General features: G+C 31.5%; 1 protein-coding gene across 19 annotated transcripts in view; it reads left to right on the top strand.

The window, feature by feature from the left end:
• Nucleotides 1-19373, top strand: part of PRKACB (protein kinase cAMP-activated catalytic subunit beta) — a 172457-nt gene that overhangs the window by 113623 nt on the left and 39461 nt on the right. For 12 of the 19 annotated variants that reach the window (XM_023208698.2, XM_023208685.2, XM_023208710.1 and 9 more), the window contains 4 exons: nucleotides 3999-4060; nucleotides 6954-7082; nucleotides 8765-8863; nucleotides 9839-9921. In XM_023208698.2, coding sequence (XP_023064466.1) covers nucleotides 3999-4060; nucleotides 6954-7082; nucleotides 8765-8863; nucleotides 9839-9921 — 373 coding nt within the window. Of the gene's footprint in view, nucleotides 1-642; nucleotides 652-3998; nucleotides 4061-6953; nucleotides 7083-8764; nucleotides 8864-9838; nucleotides 9922-19373 lie in introns of all 19 variants that reach the window. The other 7 variants (XM_023208692.2, XM_031936717.1, XM_031936716.1 and 4 more) reach the window with 1 other exon arrangement.

The following is a 19373-nucleotide window of genomic DNA, read 5'->3' as shown; positions in this document are numbered from 1 at the left end:
GTTAATAAAATATTTTCATTGATGAAGGAAATAGTTTGTTTAGTTTTGTTGGGTTTTATCTATATAAATGATTTATATTGCAATTTCTTGTGTGATTATTTTAGAAAGAATAATTATAGCACCATGAAACAGTAAAAGATGTACAAGGTAGTAGAAGAAAGATTAATAAAGAGTAATAAAGTAAAAGAAAGATAAATAGTAGAAGAAAGATTTATAAACTCTTAATACAAAATATGAATGATACTCAAGAATTGGATAATGGTATACTATGACTAATAACATACTCTTTTTATCATATGCAGTAACCTAGTTTATCTTACACAGCAGCCAAAAAAACTAATAAATACATTTGTTAAATGTTAATAGTGAAACATTCTTATAGTAGAATTATCTGAATTATATGGGATGAAGTTATGCTGTGCGTGAATTTTCAGTCAGTTTTCCTAATGTTTAAAATAAACTTTAAAATCTAATTTTTAAACTGTATTCTATGTCTAAATACATTCAAAAATTTGAGGGGGGATAAGAACTAAGTTGTGTTTTTATGAACTTGTGAAAATGCATAAAAATTGTCTCTCTTTTTTTTTCATCTCTTGAATGTGGGTGAATGTTCCTGCAAACAAATCTTGGGTGAACATATAGATTCCTTTGGTATGCTCATTTCCTTTAGAATGCAATGTGATAGACTCTTTAAATCATACAAACAGAAAAGATATATAATTGAAAATGTGTACTTTTGGGAATAAATTTTTTGTGTGTCCTCTTTTTTGTAACATCTAGTTTGTTCAATTATTTACCAATAGAGAATAAAATGTATTTCAGAAAAATCATTCTTCAAAGTATTTTTTTCTTAAGAAGAGTTACTAATCACTGTTAGATGCTTTGGAGATAGGTACCTATGATCACACAGTTAGGAAGTATTAGAGCGAATATTCTAACTCATATGTGCCAAGCTCCAAAACCATCATAATAGTTTAAATGGTTAAATGTAGATATGGCTTATATATTAGAACACAATAAGTAAACTAAAAAATTGAGAACTTGAAACTATATGCTTGATAGGGAATTCTGAGTTGAATGTAGAGCAGTATTTGAATCTGGCTCTCTCTCTCACATCTTATTTTATTAATTAGCTGCCAACCCTTTATTTCAGTGGATAGAAATTATTTAAATTACCAGAGAAGAGAAAAGCATTTAGAAGCTACATCCACCAATATCTAAACGTAATAAATTTCAAAGCAAATACATGTGATTTTAGATTGCTTATTGTTTTAGGGTTACACATAATCCAATATATTGTGAAATATTTTATTTTTGGTAGATTTGTTATTAAAAGATATGTATTTTGATTAACTTATATTTTTACAAAGATTAACTGTGTTCATCTCTGCACCTACATAGTACACATAAAAACTAGAGATTTCGTATGTGTAGATACTGTTATATGAGAAAAAATGTTTCAGGAACAGGTTTTCCTCATGGAACTATTTAATAACATCATACTTAGTGCCCATCCTTTAATGTACTCAAAAAGACAATCCCTTTATATGTTGAAGTAATTCACAAAATGTAATATATTTGATTAATACTCATTTCTGATAATTTTCACATAAGACCTTTATAAAAACGTTTACTTACTCTCTACAGTATTATTTGACAGTAAACTCAGGAACATTGATGAGTACAGAGAATATTTTAAAGAATTTCTTGCATATTCTATTAGTGAATAAAATTAAATAATACCTGAAATTTTTCTTTTAGCTTATCACCAGGCAGGGAAAAGAAATTTTTTTCAACTTACCATCTTTGACAAATACTGTCAGTCCTTCCTTTGATCAGTTACTTTTTCCTTAACTCCAGATCCACTTAACATAAAGTGACAGGAGAAGCTGAAACAAGATGTTAAGGTTGTTTTTTGTTTTACCTTCCCTGACTCTTTTCTTTGTCTCTAAATTATTTATACTCATGTAGGCATCTGGAGAATTTATATTGCAACTTGATGTGCAAGTTCTATAAATAAAAGATAACTAAAAATATTTTTCAGAAGAAACAAGAGGTATATTTTGGGAATCACAAGTTGTTTTTTCTTAAATGCCACAGTGCATGTTGCAATAAATTGTTTTTAATTTAATTTATAGCCATCATGTCCAAGTGAATGCCATGTGCAGATATGTCTGCTCCATGTGAAAAAAAGAAAATCTTACCTGTAAAACTACTCTTTTTCTTTTGTAACTAGCACTTTAATTTTTAGAAGCAAGGATGACTTGAACCATCCTAAATTCCAAGAAAAAATAACAATTTGGCCGGGCACAGTGACTCACACCTGTAATCCTAGCACTTTGGGAGGCTGAGCCAGAAAGTTCACTTGAGCTCAAAAGTTCAGTACAAGCCTGAGCAGCACAGTGAGACCCTCGTCTCTGCAAAAAATAAGAAAATTAGCCAGGCATGGTGATGCACATCTGTAGTCCCAGCTTCTCAGGAGGCTGAGGCAGAAGGATTGCTTGAGCCTTAGGCTCTAGTGGACTGTGATCATGCCACTGTACTCCAGCCTGAGTGATAGAGCAAGATCCAGTCTTAAGTAATAAAAAGAAAAGAGAAAAATTTGCCACCCTTAATCCACCCCTGAGGAAGAATTACATTATATTTGGATGATTAGGTGAAATTATTTGATTCATTGTTTAAGTGCATGAGATTTTCCTACAATGGGAAAGTTCTAAGTTTAAAAATTATTTTTCTCAGTTTTTTCTAAAATAGGCATTCTGAGAGTATTTTACAGTAAAATACAAAGGATAGTTTATAGAAAGTACTAAAATAATGTCTTCAGAGATTCATACTCTAATGTTACTTAAAAACTAATGTCTGCTCTTGGTGCCTGTCATCATCATTTTTAAATCTCAAAACATTTAAAATGCCAAAAGCCTTTTTGGTTAGTAACGGTGTTTTCCCAAAGGTATGACATTGGTATGACATTTATAAAGGAGGAAAAATAAAGTATGTTTTAAAATAGGTACCTATCTCACTTCAATACTACTGTATCACTGGGAATCTTAAAGAATCTGTGAGCCCTTCACTAGTATAGTCAGGTTTTATTCTTATACCTAAAGATATGAACAACAATACATTTTGTTAATGCTATTTTATCTCTTTGGAACATTTTTCCTATTTGTTTTTAAACACCTGAAGTTGTTTTCTAAGATAGCTTTTGAAAATGGGGAAACTTTTAACTGGTTCATCCTTTAATTTACAAATTTAAAACTTCAAACCATAGCTCTATAAAATAATGTGGCTGTTTTATACGTACATTATTAATCAATATATAAACATTTGGTTTTGAATTGCTTTACTTTAGTTTACATTTTAAATTGAGTATTCAGACATTTAGTTTATGCTGCAAATTTAGAATAAGATTGGTAACTGGATTTTTGTTGTTGATGTTTTGTTCTGTTTTTAAGTCTTTGTTGGTGTCCTTTATGTGCTAGTCTGTGCTTTTATTTTTTCCCTTTGCCATTAGTAAAGAGAATACAAATCTAATACATAACATAAATCCTTACACCTGAAAACAACTCTTTATCAAAATCAACTATTTTTGAAATTCCACAAATCAGTAGATTAATGTTCTCCAGATATTTTCAATTCTTGTATCTAAAGGCTCTGTTAATATCACTGATGGCCTTTTTACAGTCACTATTTTGTCGTAAATTAATTTCTGACATTGTTACATTACTTTCTGCTATGTTCTCAGGAACAGAATTTTTGTTATGACATTTTAAATTATCAAAGTGGTTTCCTTATAGAACAATATTAGAGAATCTTAGAGATTTGAGAAGGTTCTTAGAGATACTAAATAGCTCTTTAATGTATCATGGTGATAGATATACATTTTATCACAATAGATGACATGTCTTTTTTAAGCAAGAAAATGTATGCAATATAAATATTCTTATACATAATGTAAATATTCTTACAAGATAAATTTGTTTTTATATGTATATTTTCAGTGAAAGAGTTTCTAGCCAAAGCCAAAGAAGACTTTTTGAAAAAATGGGAGAATCCAACTCAGGTAAGGAATATTTAGATTTTTCTACAATTAAAAACCTTGTGTTAATAAAATCATGATTCTTGCCTAAGAAATGTATTACTTCAGAAATTTTAATTTTCATGTGGTGTTAGTAAACAGAAGCTTAAAATGGGAATTTTGCCATAGTTATACTTTAATGTATTAATTAATATCTTAATGTATACCTAAATTACAGAAGGAACTAATTTCCAGTATAATACCTAATTATAAATTTGATACTGATTCCAAGTTGCTATAAAATCTTAATATTTTTAAATATATTAATTTTGAATTGTGCCTTTGATAGCATACTTACAATTTTTATTAATTAAAAAAAAGAGTCCTTATGTACAGTTTAAAATTCTCAGTCATAGAGTTTGGCTATCAACAACATCCCTGCATCTTTTTTATCATGATTTTGATAGGGTATGTTCTATATTATTTAAGCATTTTAGATCTTAACTAGGATCTAAAAACTGTATATAAAAAGCCATCTATACTTTATAAAAATAATATTTTTGGAGTTACAAGCAATGAATGAATTTTAATAGTTAATTAAATTTTGTTATACTTCAAGTTCTGGGATGGATGTGCAGAACATGCAGGTTTGTTACATAGGTATAAACGTGCCATGGTGGTTGCTGCATCCTTCAACCCATCATCTACATTAGGTATTTCTCCTAATGTTATCCCTCCCCTAACCCCCTACCCCGCAACAGGCCCCAGTGTGTGATGTTCCCCTCCATGTCCATGTGTTCTCATTGTTCAACTCCCACTTATGAGTGAGAACATAAAGACCAAAAAAAAAAAAAAAGAAGTCATTATTTGAAATAGATATTTGCACACACATACTTATAGTAGCACAATTCACAATTGCAAAATTGTGGAACCAACCCAAATGCCCATCAATCAACGAATGGATAAAGACACTATGATGGAATACTATGCAGCCATAAAAAAGAATGAATTAACACATTTGCAGTGACCTAGATGAGATTGGAGACTATTATTCTAAGTGAAGTAACTCAGGAATGGAAAACCAAACATCATATGTTCTCACTGTTATGTGGGAGCTAAGCCATGAGGACACAAAGGCATAAGAATGATATAATGGACTTTTGGCACTTAGTTCGGGGAGAATGGGAGGGAGGTAAGGGATAAAAGACTACAAATATGGTGCAATGTATAATGCTTAAGTGATGGATGCACCAAAATTTCACAAATCATCATTAAATAACTTACTCATGTAACCAAATACCACCTGTACCCCAATAACTTATAGAAAAACAAAAAATATTATAACCAAAAAAATTAAATTTTGAAAGTCTTTTCTTCCTAGCTCAAAAGTTTTTATTTCAAGTATTTTCTCACTGAAGAATTCTAAGTAAATGTTTCTTAAAGATGCCATTACTACCAAGATTTAGAGTATGACCTATAAGTTAAAACATAGCCACAAAGATTAAACATTGTGATTACAAAATATTAGACATTGTGTAACATGAAACAATAAGAAAGGTAAGGAAGATAACATATTTTTATAATACAAAGAGAAGCAATGAAAAAAGCATAAAGAGCAGAAACACATATTCTGCTGTCTGTTAATAAAATTTGTTTTCATTATTTGGTTGGGACTATGGTGAACATTTTAATCCACCTATGTTGATAAAACCTAAACTTAAATATTAATTCAGTCAGAATTATAAGGGCTTTTTGTGTTGATAAAAAATCTTACAACTACTTTAAATTATTTTAAATTTTAAGCTGCGAAATCAAAATATGATGAAAACAAGTTATAAGTAAAACAGAATTGCCTGCTCTCTGTAATGATCCAACAGGAAGCTAAAATGGGTCTCAAAAGGCAAGGTTTGATTTGAAATACAGATAAAATCCAACTACAGTGAACTGTAATACCTATGCAGATTCCTCACTGGATAAAGAATAATATTGCATCACATTTTTCTCAAGCTAAACACTATATACTGGGCCTTCAGAATATTTTTCTGATATTTTCATGGAGTTCTTTGCAATGAAACCTATTAAACAAATGGGTCAGCAATTACTACTTGTTGCTGTTTAACACATAATTTGTTCCTAATAATTTTCATTTTGTTGTGGCAGGAACAAATTTAATAGATTGATGCCTCCAATTATTTGCTTCTGTGCTGTAGTCAAAGCCAAACAAAGATGTTTCCTTATAACAAAACATCTATTCAAGAAAAAAAGAGTCTGATTATTGTTCTGGGATGCTGGCTTTTGGTTCTTCGTAGAATGAGGAATTCTTCTTTCCTTATTGTTTTTGTTTTAGATAATACTGTGGTTTTATAACATAAAGAGAGAAAGCCACTAGGCTCTCTCATGCTGCTATTATCTTGTTCTATAAGCTTATATAAAGACAGAAATGAAGCAAGACTGATTTCTTCACAGGTAACTTTAGTGAAAGAGCTCTGATCCCTCAGTTTATCTATTCATTACAGTTACTTGCAAGTGCATTAAGTCTGTATGGCTTCTATGACTCTTTGTCAGTATGCCTCTGGTCAGTTTGTAATTATTAAAATATGAAACTCATTTATTGGAAGTTCAGTACTAAGATTAAAGTCCAATACTAGGAATGCATATTAGAATATAATCTTTAATATTTCAGCTGAGGCTCTTATTTCCTCCTATTACTATTATGCTCTGTTTTCCAATACATTCTGTCCTCAGATATTAAATCCCTTCTTATTCAAAGGGGAAAAATAGAATCGATAAACTGGAATCTCAATAGCCTTTTTGTATTGCTTTTAAATGGATAGTTATAAATGGGATTATCTATTATGATTATGTATTATTAAAGCATTTATAATTCCCATAGTGTTTTTATGAGAATTTTAAGTTTTATTTATGTATTTACATATAGAATAATGCCGGACTTGAAGATTTTGAAAGGAAAAAAACCCTTGGAACAGGTTCATTTGGAAGAGTCATGTTGGTAAAACACAAAGCCACCGAACAGTATTATGCCATGAAGATCTTAGATAAGCAGAAGGTGAGTGTATTTGTTGTTATTTACTTTCAGGGTAAACTTTAGTTTTATCAGCCAGACTATTAAACCGATTCAGTATAATGACTTACCATTGACACCTTCAAATAATTGTATTATTAAATTTAATTTTTATTCTTATTTTTTATAACTATGATGCATAGTTAATATACATTCAGCCTTTCCATATCCATGGGTTCCACATCCATGGATTTAACCAATCACAGATTGAAGATATTTGGGGAAAAAATTACATCTATACCTAACATGTACAGACTTTTGTTTCTTACTATTATTCGCTAAACAATACAGTGTAACAACCCTTTACATAGAATTTAAAATATATCAGGTATTATAAGTAATCTAGAGATGATTTAAAGTATCTGGAGAGTGTGTATAGGTTTTATGCAAAGCCTCTGTCATTTTATATAGGGGACTTGAGCACCTGGGCATTTTGGTTTCTGCTGTAGGTTCTGGAACCAACCCCCAGGGATACTAATGGACAACTGTAATTTATTGTGACAATTACGGACTAATTTGTTTTCTAACTATTACAGAAGTTGAAATGTGTACAGTAGTGACCCAACCACTTCATGTTACAGATTTTGAAAACCTGAGGCCCAAAGATTTGAAAGAGTCAGAAAGTTAGTTAAATAGAAGGCCTAGATTAAAACACAGATTAACTCCTACTCAATTTTTTTGCTCAATATTATCAGTATACTCCTAATTTTATATATTAATACCTGGCTGCTATCTTTAATTACTTTTCTTATTTATGTTTAACTTCTTGACTTCTGTGACTGTCCTCACATTGACCATTAGACTCTAGCAAGAAAGTATGCCACCTTCTAATGATTTACACGTATACAAGAAAATTATTTATATGTCTTGCTAAGGTCACCACTTTTAAAATTCAAAATAGAATCACATATGGAATAGAATTACAGTCTTCGTGAAGTCAAGATAAATTACTTTCCCCTTCTATTGAATAAAAAATCTAGAGGAAGCCTAAGTCTGAATGACCTAGGATATGAAGATAGTTTTTGTTAAAAAAAGTATTTTTTTCCCAATATTTTGTGCATCCTCTTCTATAGCGTTATAAAATAAATTTTTAGAATTTATACCTATATTTATTTAGATATTATAAAATGAAAATTGTTCATTTTTACTCACTATTTTTCAATTACGGGCTTTCTCTTCATTCTTAATTTTCTTATTCATCTTCTGAAGTATTTAAAGTCAGTATCTAGTTATTGCAGAGACTTGAGGCAGCTTTTACAGAGGACTTTGAGTGATTAGGACATTAGTATTTTCACATTAATTTTTAAATTACTTTAAGTAATCATATATATGTTTATTTAAGTATAATTGACATAACTAATTTGTAAAGTAATTTCTTATGGGTTTGTTTCTTATTCCTACTTAGCTCTCACTTCTTAATTGAAACTGTAGTTGATCTTCCTAAGACCAAGTTTTAAATCCTCTATTAGGTTTTTATTTGAATCCTGTTATTAAAAGTAATGGCAAAAACCACAATTACTTAAGCACCAACCTAATAGTTGGTAATTGTTACTCTCTTCCGTATCCAATTCTAACAATTTTGCTTATCCAAGTTTATTACATTTTTTAAATGATAACTTTTTAATTTTACTTAAATACATTAAGAAATATTTATCTCTCAATTGCAGGTTGTTAAACTGAAGCAAATAGAGCATACTTTGAATGAGAAAAGAATATTACAGGCAGTGAATTTTCCTTTCCTTGTTCGACTGGAGTATGCTTTTAAGGTAAATTTTAGTAATATCTAAATAAGATGCTTTCAACCTAATATGCTTTTTTAAAGATGAAACTATAAATAGGATTCTAAACCAGATGATAAGCCTAAAGAATATAAATAAACAAAACAAATACCTCTCGAGTTTGTGTAATTAAATCCTATTGTGCTTATAACTTAACATTTGAAAAGGTTTTGATTCTCCCTGGAGAAATTGTTCAAAGGTGATACATGCAATTCTTCATGAGATGGTATTACAAAAAGAATTACTCCAATTTATCAAAAACCATAGGGATATCTTATTAAACAATTCTTATGCAAATTCATATACCCAACACATTTTCTACTTTTATTAAGCCCTTTTTGCCACTATCTCATCTTCTTTTACTTAGTAATTTGAGTTCTAGTCTTTTCACTTATACAAAGCTGAATAATTTTTGTTCCATTATTTAAGTGTCTGAAAAATTGTATAAGAGTTATTATTTAAATTGGCCACTTTTCAACTCTTCGGAATGATACTGGCATCTTTCTGCAATATTTAATCATATGAAACATTTTAATCTTTTTTCTCCTTTATTCTTTAAATTAAATGAAGACCTATGTATTTAAAATATTAAAACCATTAATCTTTTATACATAAAGTGTAAATATTCTTATTAACTTTTTCAAATTGTTTTTTAACTTTGTTATTCCTTTGCATATATTATAGCATTATTTCTTTGCCTGAATGTTTAATTGTTCAAGAACTAGATGTTCTCTGCAAGAAAAGGAAGAGCAAAAATCCCAGACTAATTTGTGGCAAAAATAACTAGGAGGGGAAAAATATGAGTGTCTCTGTATAGAAAAACTAGAGCATGTTCCATTTATTCTTTATTTCTCAAAGTTATTAATCTGTCAGATTTTAAATTTTTCTAATTCAACATGGTATAATATTGAAATAATTTTGACCTAAGTTGAATAATTGTATTTCCTTTTTATTTGTTCATAGGATAATTCTAATTTATACATGGTTATGGAATATGTCCCTGGGGGTGAAATGTTTTCACATCTAAGAAGAATTGGAAGGTTCAGGTAACAATCCTTTTGTCTTCTTCAATTCTTTATAGGCTTGTGTTGTTTAACCAGATTTTTAAGTTGATGCCAATATCAAATACTTATTTTGTTTGATTAATATTTTGGCCATATGAAGCATTAGGTGGAAACAAAGAGGCCACATCATACACAAGTTTTAAAATTCAAATAAAAGGACTTCGAAGCCAATTTAAATGTTATACTATTGGTAGATATTGTGAGGGTCCACTACTTGAAGAGTTTTCAGAAAATGCAAAAATTAATTGAATTTAAAAATATCAACATTTATTAAACAAATATTAATAATACAACTCCAGGACAGAGGATTGTTTTAAGAATGAAGATGGAAAATAAATATATAGAGAAATAATAATAATGGTATTATGGTAATAAGATTATAAAAGTTTGTTTTTCACAAATTTAATTCTCCTTAAAGTTCTTGCGAAGTTTAGTTTTTAAAATACACAGATAATTTAACAGGAGTTTGTACCTCATCAGGTTATGACTAATAAGATCTCACAGTTATTAAAATAGGTTGTAGAATCTGATAGTTTTACCTGTACGTAATAGTTTATAAGCTTCTACTGTTCATTAATAATCACTAATAGAATAAAGCTAAAATAAAAAACAGATACAGCTTCATTCAGTATAGTATGTTGAAGTCAAAAATGTAGAGACAAATCTCTAAATTCAACATTTTATTGAGGAAGCAAGAATTGCAGTTTGAGGCATATACACAGACTAGGTGGTCTGATGTGTCTACAAAACAAAGAAAAAGTTGGAGGTTTTATAAAAATAAATTTTATATTTATTTGTTTTGAAACAAAGTTTACTAGCACTAGTTAAGTTTTGGGGAGCTGGCAAGCCCTGATTGGTAAGTGACGGTGGGGGGTCAAACTCGGCTAAGAATTGCAGTAGATTGTCTCAGTAGCTGTTAGAGAAAACTGGTTTCAGGTTGCAATGGGCAGTTGCAGCAGCTTGGCTTGTGGAAAATTTAATTCTTTTTTTTTTTTTCTGAGACAGTCTCCCTCTGTTGCCCAGGCTGGAGTACAGCGGTGCCATTTTGACTTACTGCAACCTCTGCCTCCTGGTTCCAGTGATTCTCTTGCCACAGTCACCCGAGTAGCTGGAACTAGAGGTGCCCGCCACCACATCCAGCTAATTTTCGTATTTTTGTTAGAGACAGGGTTTCACCATGTTGGCCAGGCTGGTCTTGAACTCCTGATCTCAAGTGATCCACCCTCCTTGGCCTCCCAAAGTGCTGGGATTACAGATGTGAGCTACCACACCTGGCCTTAATTCTTGGAGCAGGTTCTGTGTGCCCTGAGTGCTTTATTCCCCTGGCCCCTCAACTCTGATTTATTTGGGTATGATGAGAATGACTAATTTGTGTAATCAGCTTTCACATTTTCCCCTTTTGATCAAGATCTTTCTCTGAAAGCATTGCTTATCAACCATCTTGAAGTTAGGCTTAATTATTCCTTGGTGCTGGGATGGACTTGTTCTAGTTGTCTCTGTCACACATACGAGAGAAGGTATTGTGGGGTTCTATGTAGGGACCTGGGCCACATTCAAGTAATCAAGAGGCCAGAAGGAAAATTTTTCTCAAAGTAGATTTTTGTCTGGAGTCCAGCATCGAATTCCTTCTTATCACTTCCATAGGTATTAGCAATCATCTATAAGTGTTGGGTTAATGTTATTCTGTTGGGACGGCTGCCTTTACAAAGATTAGGTAGGCACTAAGAACAAAGCTTACAAATGATAGTACAAAAAAGTTAACAGTATAGTAAAATTTATTTGTACAGTGCTTTTGAACTAAAGCCCGGGCCTAAGGGCAAAAAACTAAACAAATCAAAGGACCAGGGGAAACTGGTAAGACCTACTATAGCCATTGACTAACATTTTATGACTGAGTTGAACTAAAGCAGAGAATGCCAGACTTTGCAGGAGGGACCACCAGCAAAATTAAACAAAAAATTGTGTTAAGGATATTGTCAATGTTGTGGACTAGATGAACTGAAATAATTGCTTAAGTCAGGTTTTGTCAATGGCTATAGCAGGTCTCACCAGTGCCTGTAACAGTTACTGATTGTGAATTTTAAATTACAATATTATTTGGTTAAGTGAAAAAAACAGGCATTAAGAGGGGTAAGAGTTTCACCACAATATGGAGTCTTGGTCCAATGTCTTGAGAAAAGCTGTTCACACCATGGAAAACATCAATTTTTTTGGCCTTGTTTACAGTTTAAACGTCTCTGGCTATGACTTTGGGCAGTTTGATGAACTTACTTTGTGGCCCATACATCAGGCATGAGACTTGTTTCTTAAAATTTATATAGTTTCAGCTTACAGGGCTTCAGGAACAGAGTGGTTCTCATTTTAACAATTTTATGGAAGAAAGTTCGATTGGAGTAACCTAGAAGAATTGAGGACCTTGTCTAGTCCATAAGTAGATAACAAGAGTCAAAAGTAATGTACAGACTTAAAGTCTAATAACAGGTCTATTAAGTTATTCTTTAGAAACAACTTTTTTCTCTACATTGATTACATAGGAATCTTGGATTTAAAAACCTCTTGAGGCAAGGAAGCCGAACCAAGGCAGTCTTAGATTTTACTTATAGTCTTAAGGTTCCTGGTCCTGCTAGGAAGTAACAGTTTTTATTTACTTATTGTAATGCTGAGAAATCCTTGAAGTCAGGCCTTTTATGCACTTTTAAAATATGACAGTTCAGTTAGAGCCTTAGTAATATAATCAGTGTTTTCCATTGTATTCTGCTATAAAGAGAGAGCAGATTTTTACAGACTTATGCAAATAGTCATATTCCCATAAAAGTACTTACAACTAATTTTTGAATTAATAAGGAGAAAAAAAACAAATGCTTTTGTCTTTTTTTTTTTACAAAAATATACTTTACCAAATTGCTATAAATTATAAATAGCTTAAGAGATAAATTTTTTTAAACCTGGAAACCAAAATATTTAAGAACTAATAATGTTTTAAATGAAAGTTATGAAAACATTATTTTTCATCAATTATTTAAGTTCATGTAATTTTTGTTCTGCTTGATCTTTATTAGTATTTTCGTGTACTCATCTTTTTTTATTAGGGTTCTGGAAATTTTTATTTAGTCTGGTGATCTTAAAGCTATTAAAAACCTGTATTTAAGAGTACTTGTTGGGGTCTTTTCTATGAATCTAATTGTAAATAATTTTGAGAATTCAAAATAATAACTCTGGATGACAACAATCTAGAATAGCCATGGGTAAAATTCTGATGAAAGTTTACAATTAACAAGTAAACTTAGTTATTTCTATTATATCTAGCATTTTAAGGCAATAATCAGAATTATGAATAACATTAATTTCTATGAATTTATGTAATTTTTGGAACATTCATATGAACAACATAGCCATAACTGCAACTAAAAGATCTAGTATCACATCATTTATACAATGTCTCTTATATAATTTAAAAATAAATCTAATTGTTTAATATGTCTGCAAGATGAGCTCTATGTCTTCGAATGTTTTCCAAGGGCGCAGCTGGAAAATCCCAAAGCTAATTCTAGATTAAGAACACTTAATTTAGGATTTGATTTTTGGGAAGTTTGTTAAACATCTTTAAAGACTCAAAACACTTGGTCAAAACAGAGTAACAGGTCACTGTAAAATAATAGTAATTTATTTAATTTAATTTAGTCATTCATTTATTTAGTGATAATCAAAAGACATCAGATATAATACAGAAAGTTATATGAATGTAAAAACTTTTATTATTTTAAAGCTCAGTTTTTCTGAGTAATGAAAACCTGATAAAGACAACATAGGATATTATCTTGATAAAATATAAAATCTAGTTTTTTAGACAAATTACCAAAATGGTAAAGAAAAATCTTCTGCAGTATGCTCATTTTTTCGTATTTCTTTTTCCCATCTAGAGCTTTCCATTAAAGAAATTATCAATCACCTGAAAGTTGATTGAGTACTTGAATTTAATCAGACACAGGAAGAACGTGTCCAGGGTTAAGAGTGTACATTGTATTATAGAAAAATATGAACAAGAAGAAGACTATCTTGAGCAGGGAAATACATGGTTGTCAGTAACAGCATGAGAAATTTCCTGGTTACATGAAATAATACAAACATATCAAGAAGAGCCAAGAATATAGATTCAAATTATACTGGAAGAAAACATTGCTTTTCTAGGCCTTTCAGATAAACATTTCAGCATCAGGCCATAACAGAGTTCAAACTGGAAAAAAAAAAAAAAAAAGTTCTAGGAGTTAAGGAAAAAGGTTGAAGGAGAGAGTTATCACCCCAGCCAAGCAAAAAGATACACCTTTTCAAGAAAAAGAAGGGGATGTATGACCTTCAAATCATGTGTAGTGTGATACAGCAAAAGTCGAACTTCTGAAATATAAATTTCAAAAGGAAAACTTTACCTCAAGAAATGGAATTACTATTTTCAATGAAGAGGACAGCATTTCAAACCTAAAACTAGGGAAATTGATTAGATCTCAGGAAGAAATGTGGCAGAAATAGAAACTGCACTTGGGAAGATGGCTGTCAAAGAAACGATTTTATAATTAAAAATCACAACCTTTTGCAGTATTATTGAGAGTAGATCAATACTTCAAGAAAGCTTTGTTGTTTTAAATATAGAGAGCCAGACTCTGGTCCTTGACACCAATCATTAATTTTTAGAAAAACATGTAAACAATTTTCCTTTCCAATTTCTTTCCCTAACGATTTACACATAAAACTTCTTTCATATGGCCCATCCTTTCATTTTTCCAAACCCCCAGTATTAATCTTATAATTTTCCTTTTCTTCTTCCTCTGTTTTTGGAACAGACAATCATTTTACTTTAGGAAAAATATTTACCACCTAATATACTTTTCATACAACATAATTTTTTCTTACATTCATATTTTGCCTACCATACCTCAATATACTTAAACTTTTTATAAAATTTAAAAACCCAACAAGGGATTTGTATTTATTTAGTAATTTGTTTTAGTTTTTAATCTTATTTTGATATGGCCCAGACATCTAAAAAGTATCTTATTATTTAGTTTAATATAACATAACTATAAGACTTTAAATTTACATGAATAGTTTATTTATAAATGTTTATTTAATTTACATCTAATTTATTCATTTTTATTAATTATGCCTGGATTACCTATGAAAATTGAGATATTAGGCAGAGTCATTATTTTAAGTTATTTTTATTAGCCAATTTTATAGCCTGTTAATATCAAATGTTTACCTAAATAAGAACTTAAAGTTAGATACATGACTTTTCTATCAATAACTCAGAAGATACAGATGTTTATTAAATCAATAATATTAAATTAATCTTATTTATTATACAAAGATCCTTTTGTTTTAGTCTGGGTTTGTATCTTCATGACCTTAAGAAATTTATCAGAGGCCAATATAAAACTCTCTGACCAGGAAATCTAGGCAAAAATCTATGTTGACAATTTTGAAGACATTTCTAATTTTATTTTATTAATAATTTTTTAGTATAGTTAAGTCTTGTTGAATTGAATCCTTGATCTTTATGTAATGCCCTTCTTTGTCTTTCCTGATCATTTAAGTTCCATTTTATTGTATGTAAGAATAGACTCCTGTTCTTTTTTGTTTTCCGTTTCCATGGTAGTTCTTTCTCCATCCCTTTACTTTGAGCTTGTGAGTGTCTACAGGTGAGATGGGCCTCTTGAAGAGAGCAGACAGTTGGGACTTTTCTTTTTATCCAGCTTGCCTCTCTCTGCCTTTTAAGTGGATCATTTAGACCATTTACATTCAGTGTTAGCAGTGATATGTGAGATTTTGATCCTGTCATTATATTACCAGCTGACTGCTTTGCAGACTTGATAGTGTAGTTGCTTTTTATTATCTGTGGGCTATGAGCTTAAGTGTGTTTTTGTGGTAGCAGGTATTCATCTTTCATTTCCATGTTTAGGACTCCCTTAAGGACCACTTGTAAGGCTGATCTGGTGGTAATGAATTCCCTTAGTGTTTGCTTGTCTGAGAAAGATTTTATTTCTCCTTCACTTATGCAGCTTAATTTAGTGGGATATTAAATTCTTAGATGAAATTCTTTTTCTTTGAGGATGCTGAAAATAGGCCCCAATCTCTTTCGGATTGTAAGGTATAAGATGAGAGGTCCACTGCTGATGCACCTGATGGAATTCCCTCTGTAAGTGACCTGACATTTCTCTGCAGCTGCCTTCAAGTTAAATGTGGTATATATACACCATGGAATAGTATGCATCCATAAAAAGAATGAAATCATGTCCTTTGAAGCAACATAGAAGCTGCTAGAGGTCATTATCCTAAGTGAATTAACAAAAGAACACAAATCCAAATACTTCATGTTTTCACTTTTAAGTGGGAGCTAAACATTGAGTGTACATGTACATAAAGATGGAAACAGTAGACACTGGGGACTACTAGAGAGGAGATGGAGGGAGGAGAACATGGGCTGAAAAATTACACAGTGGGTGCTATGCTCACTACCCGGATGATAGAAACATTCATACCCCAAACCTCAGGATCATCCAATATGCCCATGTAACAAACCTGCACATGTACCCTCTGAATCTAAAATATAAACTTTAAAAAATAAATAATTTAAAAACCAATTAATTTATCAAAGGTATACTTAAGTCATGTGAACTAAAATATTGTATATTAGCACCAATTTATCCAAATAGAATTCCTTAAGGGATTTCTAGACAACTCTGTCAGATTTTATTATACAGACACAGTATACAATATATATACATATGCATAAAAACATCTAAACACCTATACAAATGTATATATAAAAATATTACAGCTTTTATTTTAGAACTTTAGTCATGAGATAGTAAAACAATAAACCCATCAGTTTATTAAAAGAGAATTAGATCCAAATTATTTTTCTAACAAAATGGGATGAGGCTAAACATTAAGCTTTTTTTAAATAGGTAATATTATGAAGTCTGTGAACTAAATTATAGGTAGAGTAGTTTGAGTCAATTGGCAATATGCTGGATTAGACAAAGAATTGTTAACTGAGAAAATGTGAATGAATTATGTGAGGACACCCAAATGATAGTTATTCGAACTAGGTCTGTACAATATTTTCTTGTCTCAATTCTTTGTCCCTGAAGATAAGATTGTTGCCATTTCTTTTAGTATAGAGACAGTGTCTTTTACATTGGAATTTTATCTTAAAACCAAAACAGCATGAAAATCAAGATGATTACCTTTTTTATCTGATGATTTTCAAGTGTTTTTACTTAAATAGTATGCCAAAATAGCTGAGGAGTTTTGGGAAAAAAGAATTTAGTCTATATTAGGATGAAGAAGAGGAATTGTAAAAGTGGAGGGAAAAGCTCCAGAAAGGAATTTGTCTCCACTAGCTTTGAGACAGTATTTTGTAGCAAGGCAATGTCTGAGTCCTGAAATTTTTATTAGCCTTAAGATATCAGTTGAGATATGAGTCTTATTTGGAGTATATGATTTTATCACCATGGTCTTTTAGTTTTGTTGTAAGAACAACAGACTGTTTGAATGATTCCTATAATGTTTGAACATGTTACCAGCTCGAGTCTCAGAAAATATCTGGGCATGCCTTTAAACTTTGAGAGCCTATTTTTAACTAAATGTATTTAGGTGATTCCGTTTAATGCCAAATACATAAGAGCCAATTAAACATAAGGCCAAATAAATACAAGCACCAACAGAAAATAAAGTATGTCCTTACCAGGAAGAACAATAAGCCTTCTCCAAATAAAGGGGAAAGTACCCTCATCCAAACCTCAAAACTGAGGTCTAATCCTTACCGCTGAAGTCAACAGGGGGAAAATAACCCTCCCCAAGAGGACATCAGTCAACCAGGAGGCAAAAGACCCCTCTCAGACAGGAGGGGGAAAGAGAAAGACCCCTTCCCAGCCAAATCCCAAATAAAACAGAACTCAACCAAAACTAAGAGTTTAGTCCAAAAGAGACTCACTAAGGGGAAAAGAGGGGACTCCCCAGAAGCAGCAGGACTGAAAATGCTCCAGTGGGGGTACTTCATGCTGTAGTTCCCAGGGCCAGTGATTCTCCCTGAAGTAAGTCAGCTTTAGGATCCCACTTCTGACACCAAGTATATCAAAGTCAAAATTAAAATATAGAGGTGAATCTCTAGATTTAATATTTTATTGGGAAGCAAGAATTGCAATGCAAGGCATCCACACAGACCAGGTCGTCTTTGGTGTGACTGAAGAACAATAAGAAGGTTGGAAGTTTTATAAAAAGGAGAGATACTACGTTTTGGAACAAAGTTCATTGGCACTAGCAAAGTTTTGGGGAGCTGGCAAGCTGTGATTGGTGAGTGATGGTGGTGGGTTCAAACTAGTCTTAGAGTCACAGCAGGTTGTTTAAGTAGCTGTTAAATAAAACTGGCTTCAGGTTACAGCAGGAAACTTTAGCAGCTAGGCATATGGAAAATTTAATTCTTGGAGCAGGTGCTGTGTGCTCTGAGTGCTTTATTGCCACAGCCCCTCAACTCTGATTTAGTTGGGTATGACAAAAACGACCCAACTTATACAATTAACTTTCATAATTAAAGATTGGCATAACTAAAACACAAGTATGAACTGAAACAGGACTGATGATGGTAATTTGATTCATAAAATGATGGTGGCAGACTCAGAATATCGCAAGATGATATCAAGTAATGAGCAAACATTGGAGTCATTTTAATTACCTGAGGCCTAAGCCAAGATTCATTTATTGACTTAATATGTACAGAGCAACTAATATAATTAATATAGTGTCAGGCACTGCGCAAAGTAGCTTCTGCTTATCTTTGAGAATTTTCTTTCCTCTCCTATCGTCGTCTCTCTCCTACTGCCCCTTGTTCAAGCAGAATCCTCATATTGCCTTATGGTTAAAGTTTTACACTAAAGTACCACACCTGAACCTGTTCTCAAAAAAGTTTGTGTTAACTTTATATAATTGGTAACTTATTTTCTTTGCAACTCCTCACTGTCTTAGTACTCTTTGATATTGAGTCTTTAATACTTGGTACTAAAAGAACAACAAGTTGGTTGAAGGAATTCACAATGAGACACTTGTCTTTTCTCATCTTTCACAAGTACTACATATACACTTGAACGATAGCCAATGTCCATCTTAGAAGTTTTGAGGCAGTAGGTATATAAGTTATTGTTTAGCATGGCTTTAATCAGAATCAAATGAGTCATTTTAATTCTCTACTTAAAGCTATCTGTACTTAAAACTGCTACAGCATTAGCCCTTACCATTGTCTTCATACATTCAATATTAAGTAGAAATACCCAATAACACTTTGCACTTGGAATATTTTACTTTCACCTTTCAAGAATGTGATTATAGGCTGAGCACAGTGGCTCATGTAAGCCTGTAATCACAGCACTTTGGGAGGCTCA

The sequence above is a fragment of the Piliocolobus tephrosceles genome, chromosome 1 (assembly GCF_002776525.5).
Source record: "Piliocolobus tephrosceles isolate RC106 chromosome 1, ASM277652v3, whole genome shotgun sequence".
NCBI lineage: Eukaryota > Metazoa > Chordata > Mammalia > Primates > Cercopithecidae > Piliocolobus > Piliocolobus tephrosceles.
This window is presented reverse-complemented; position numbering and strand designations above follow the sequence as displayed.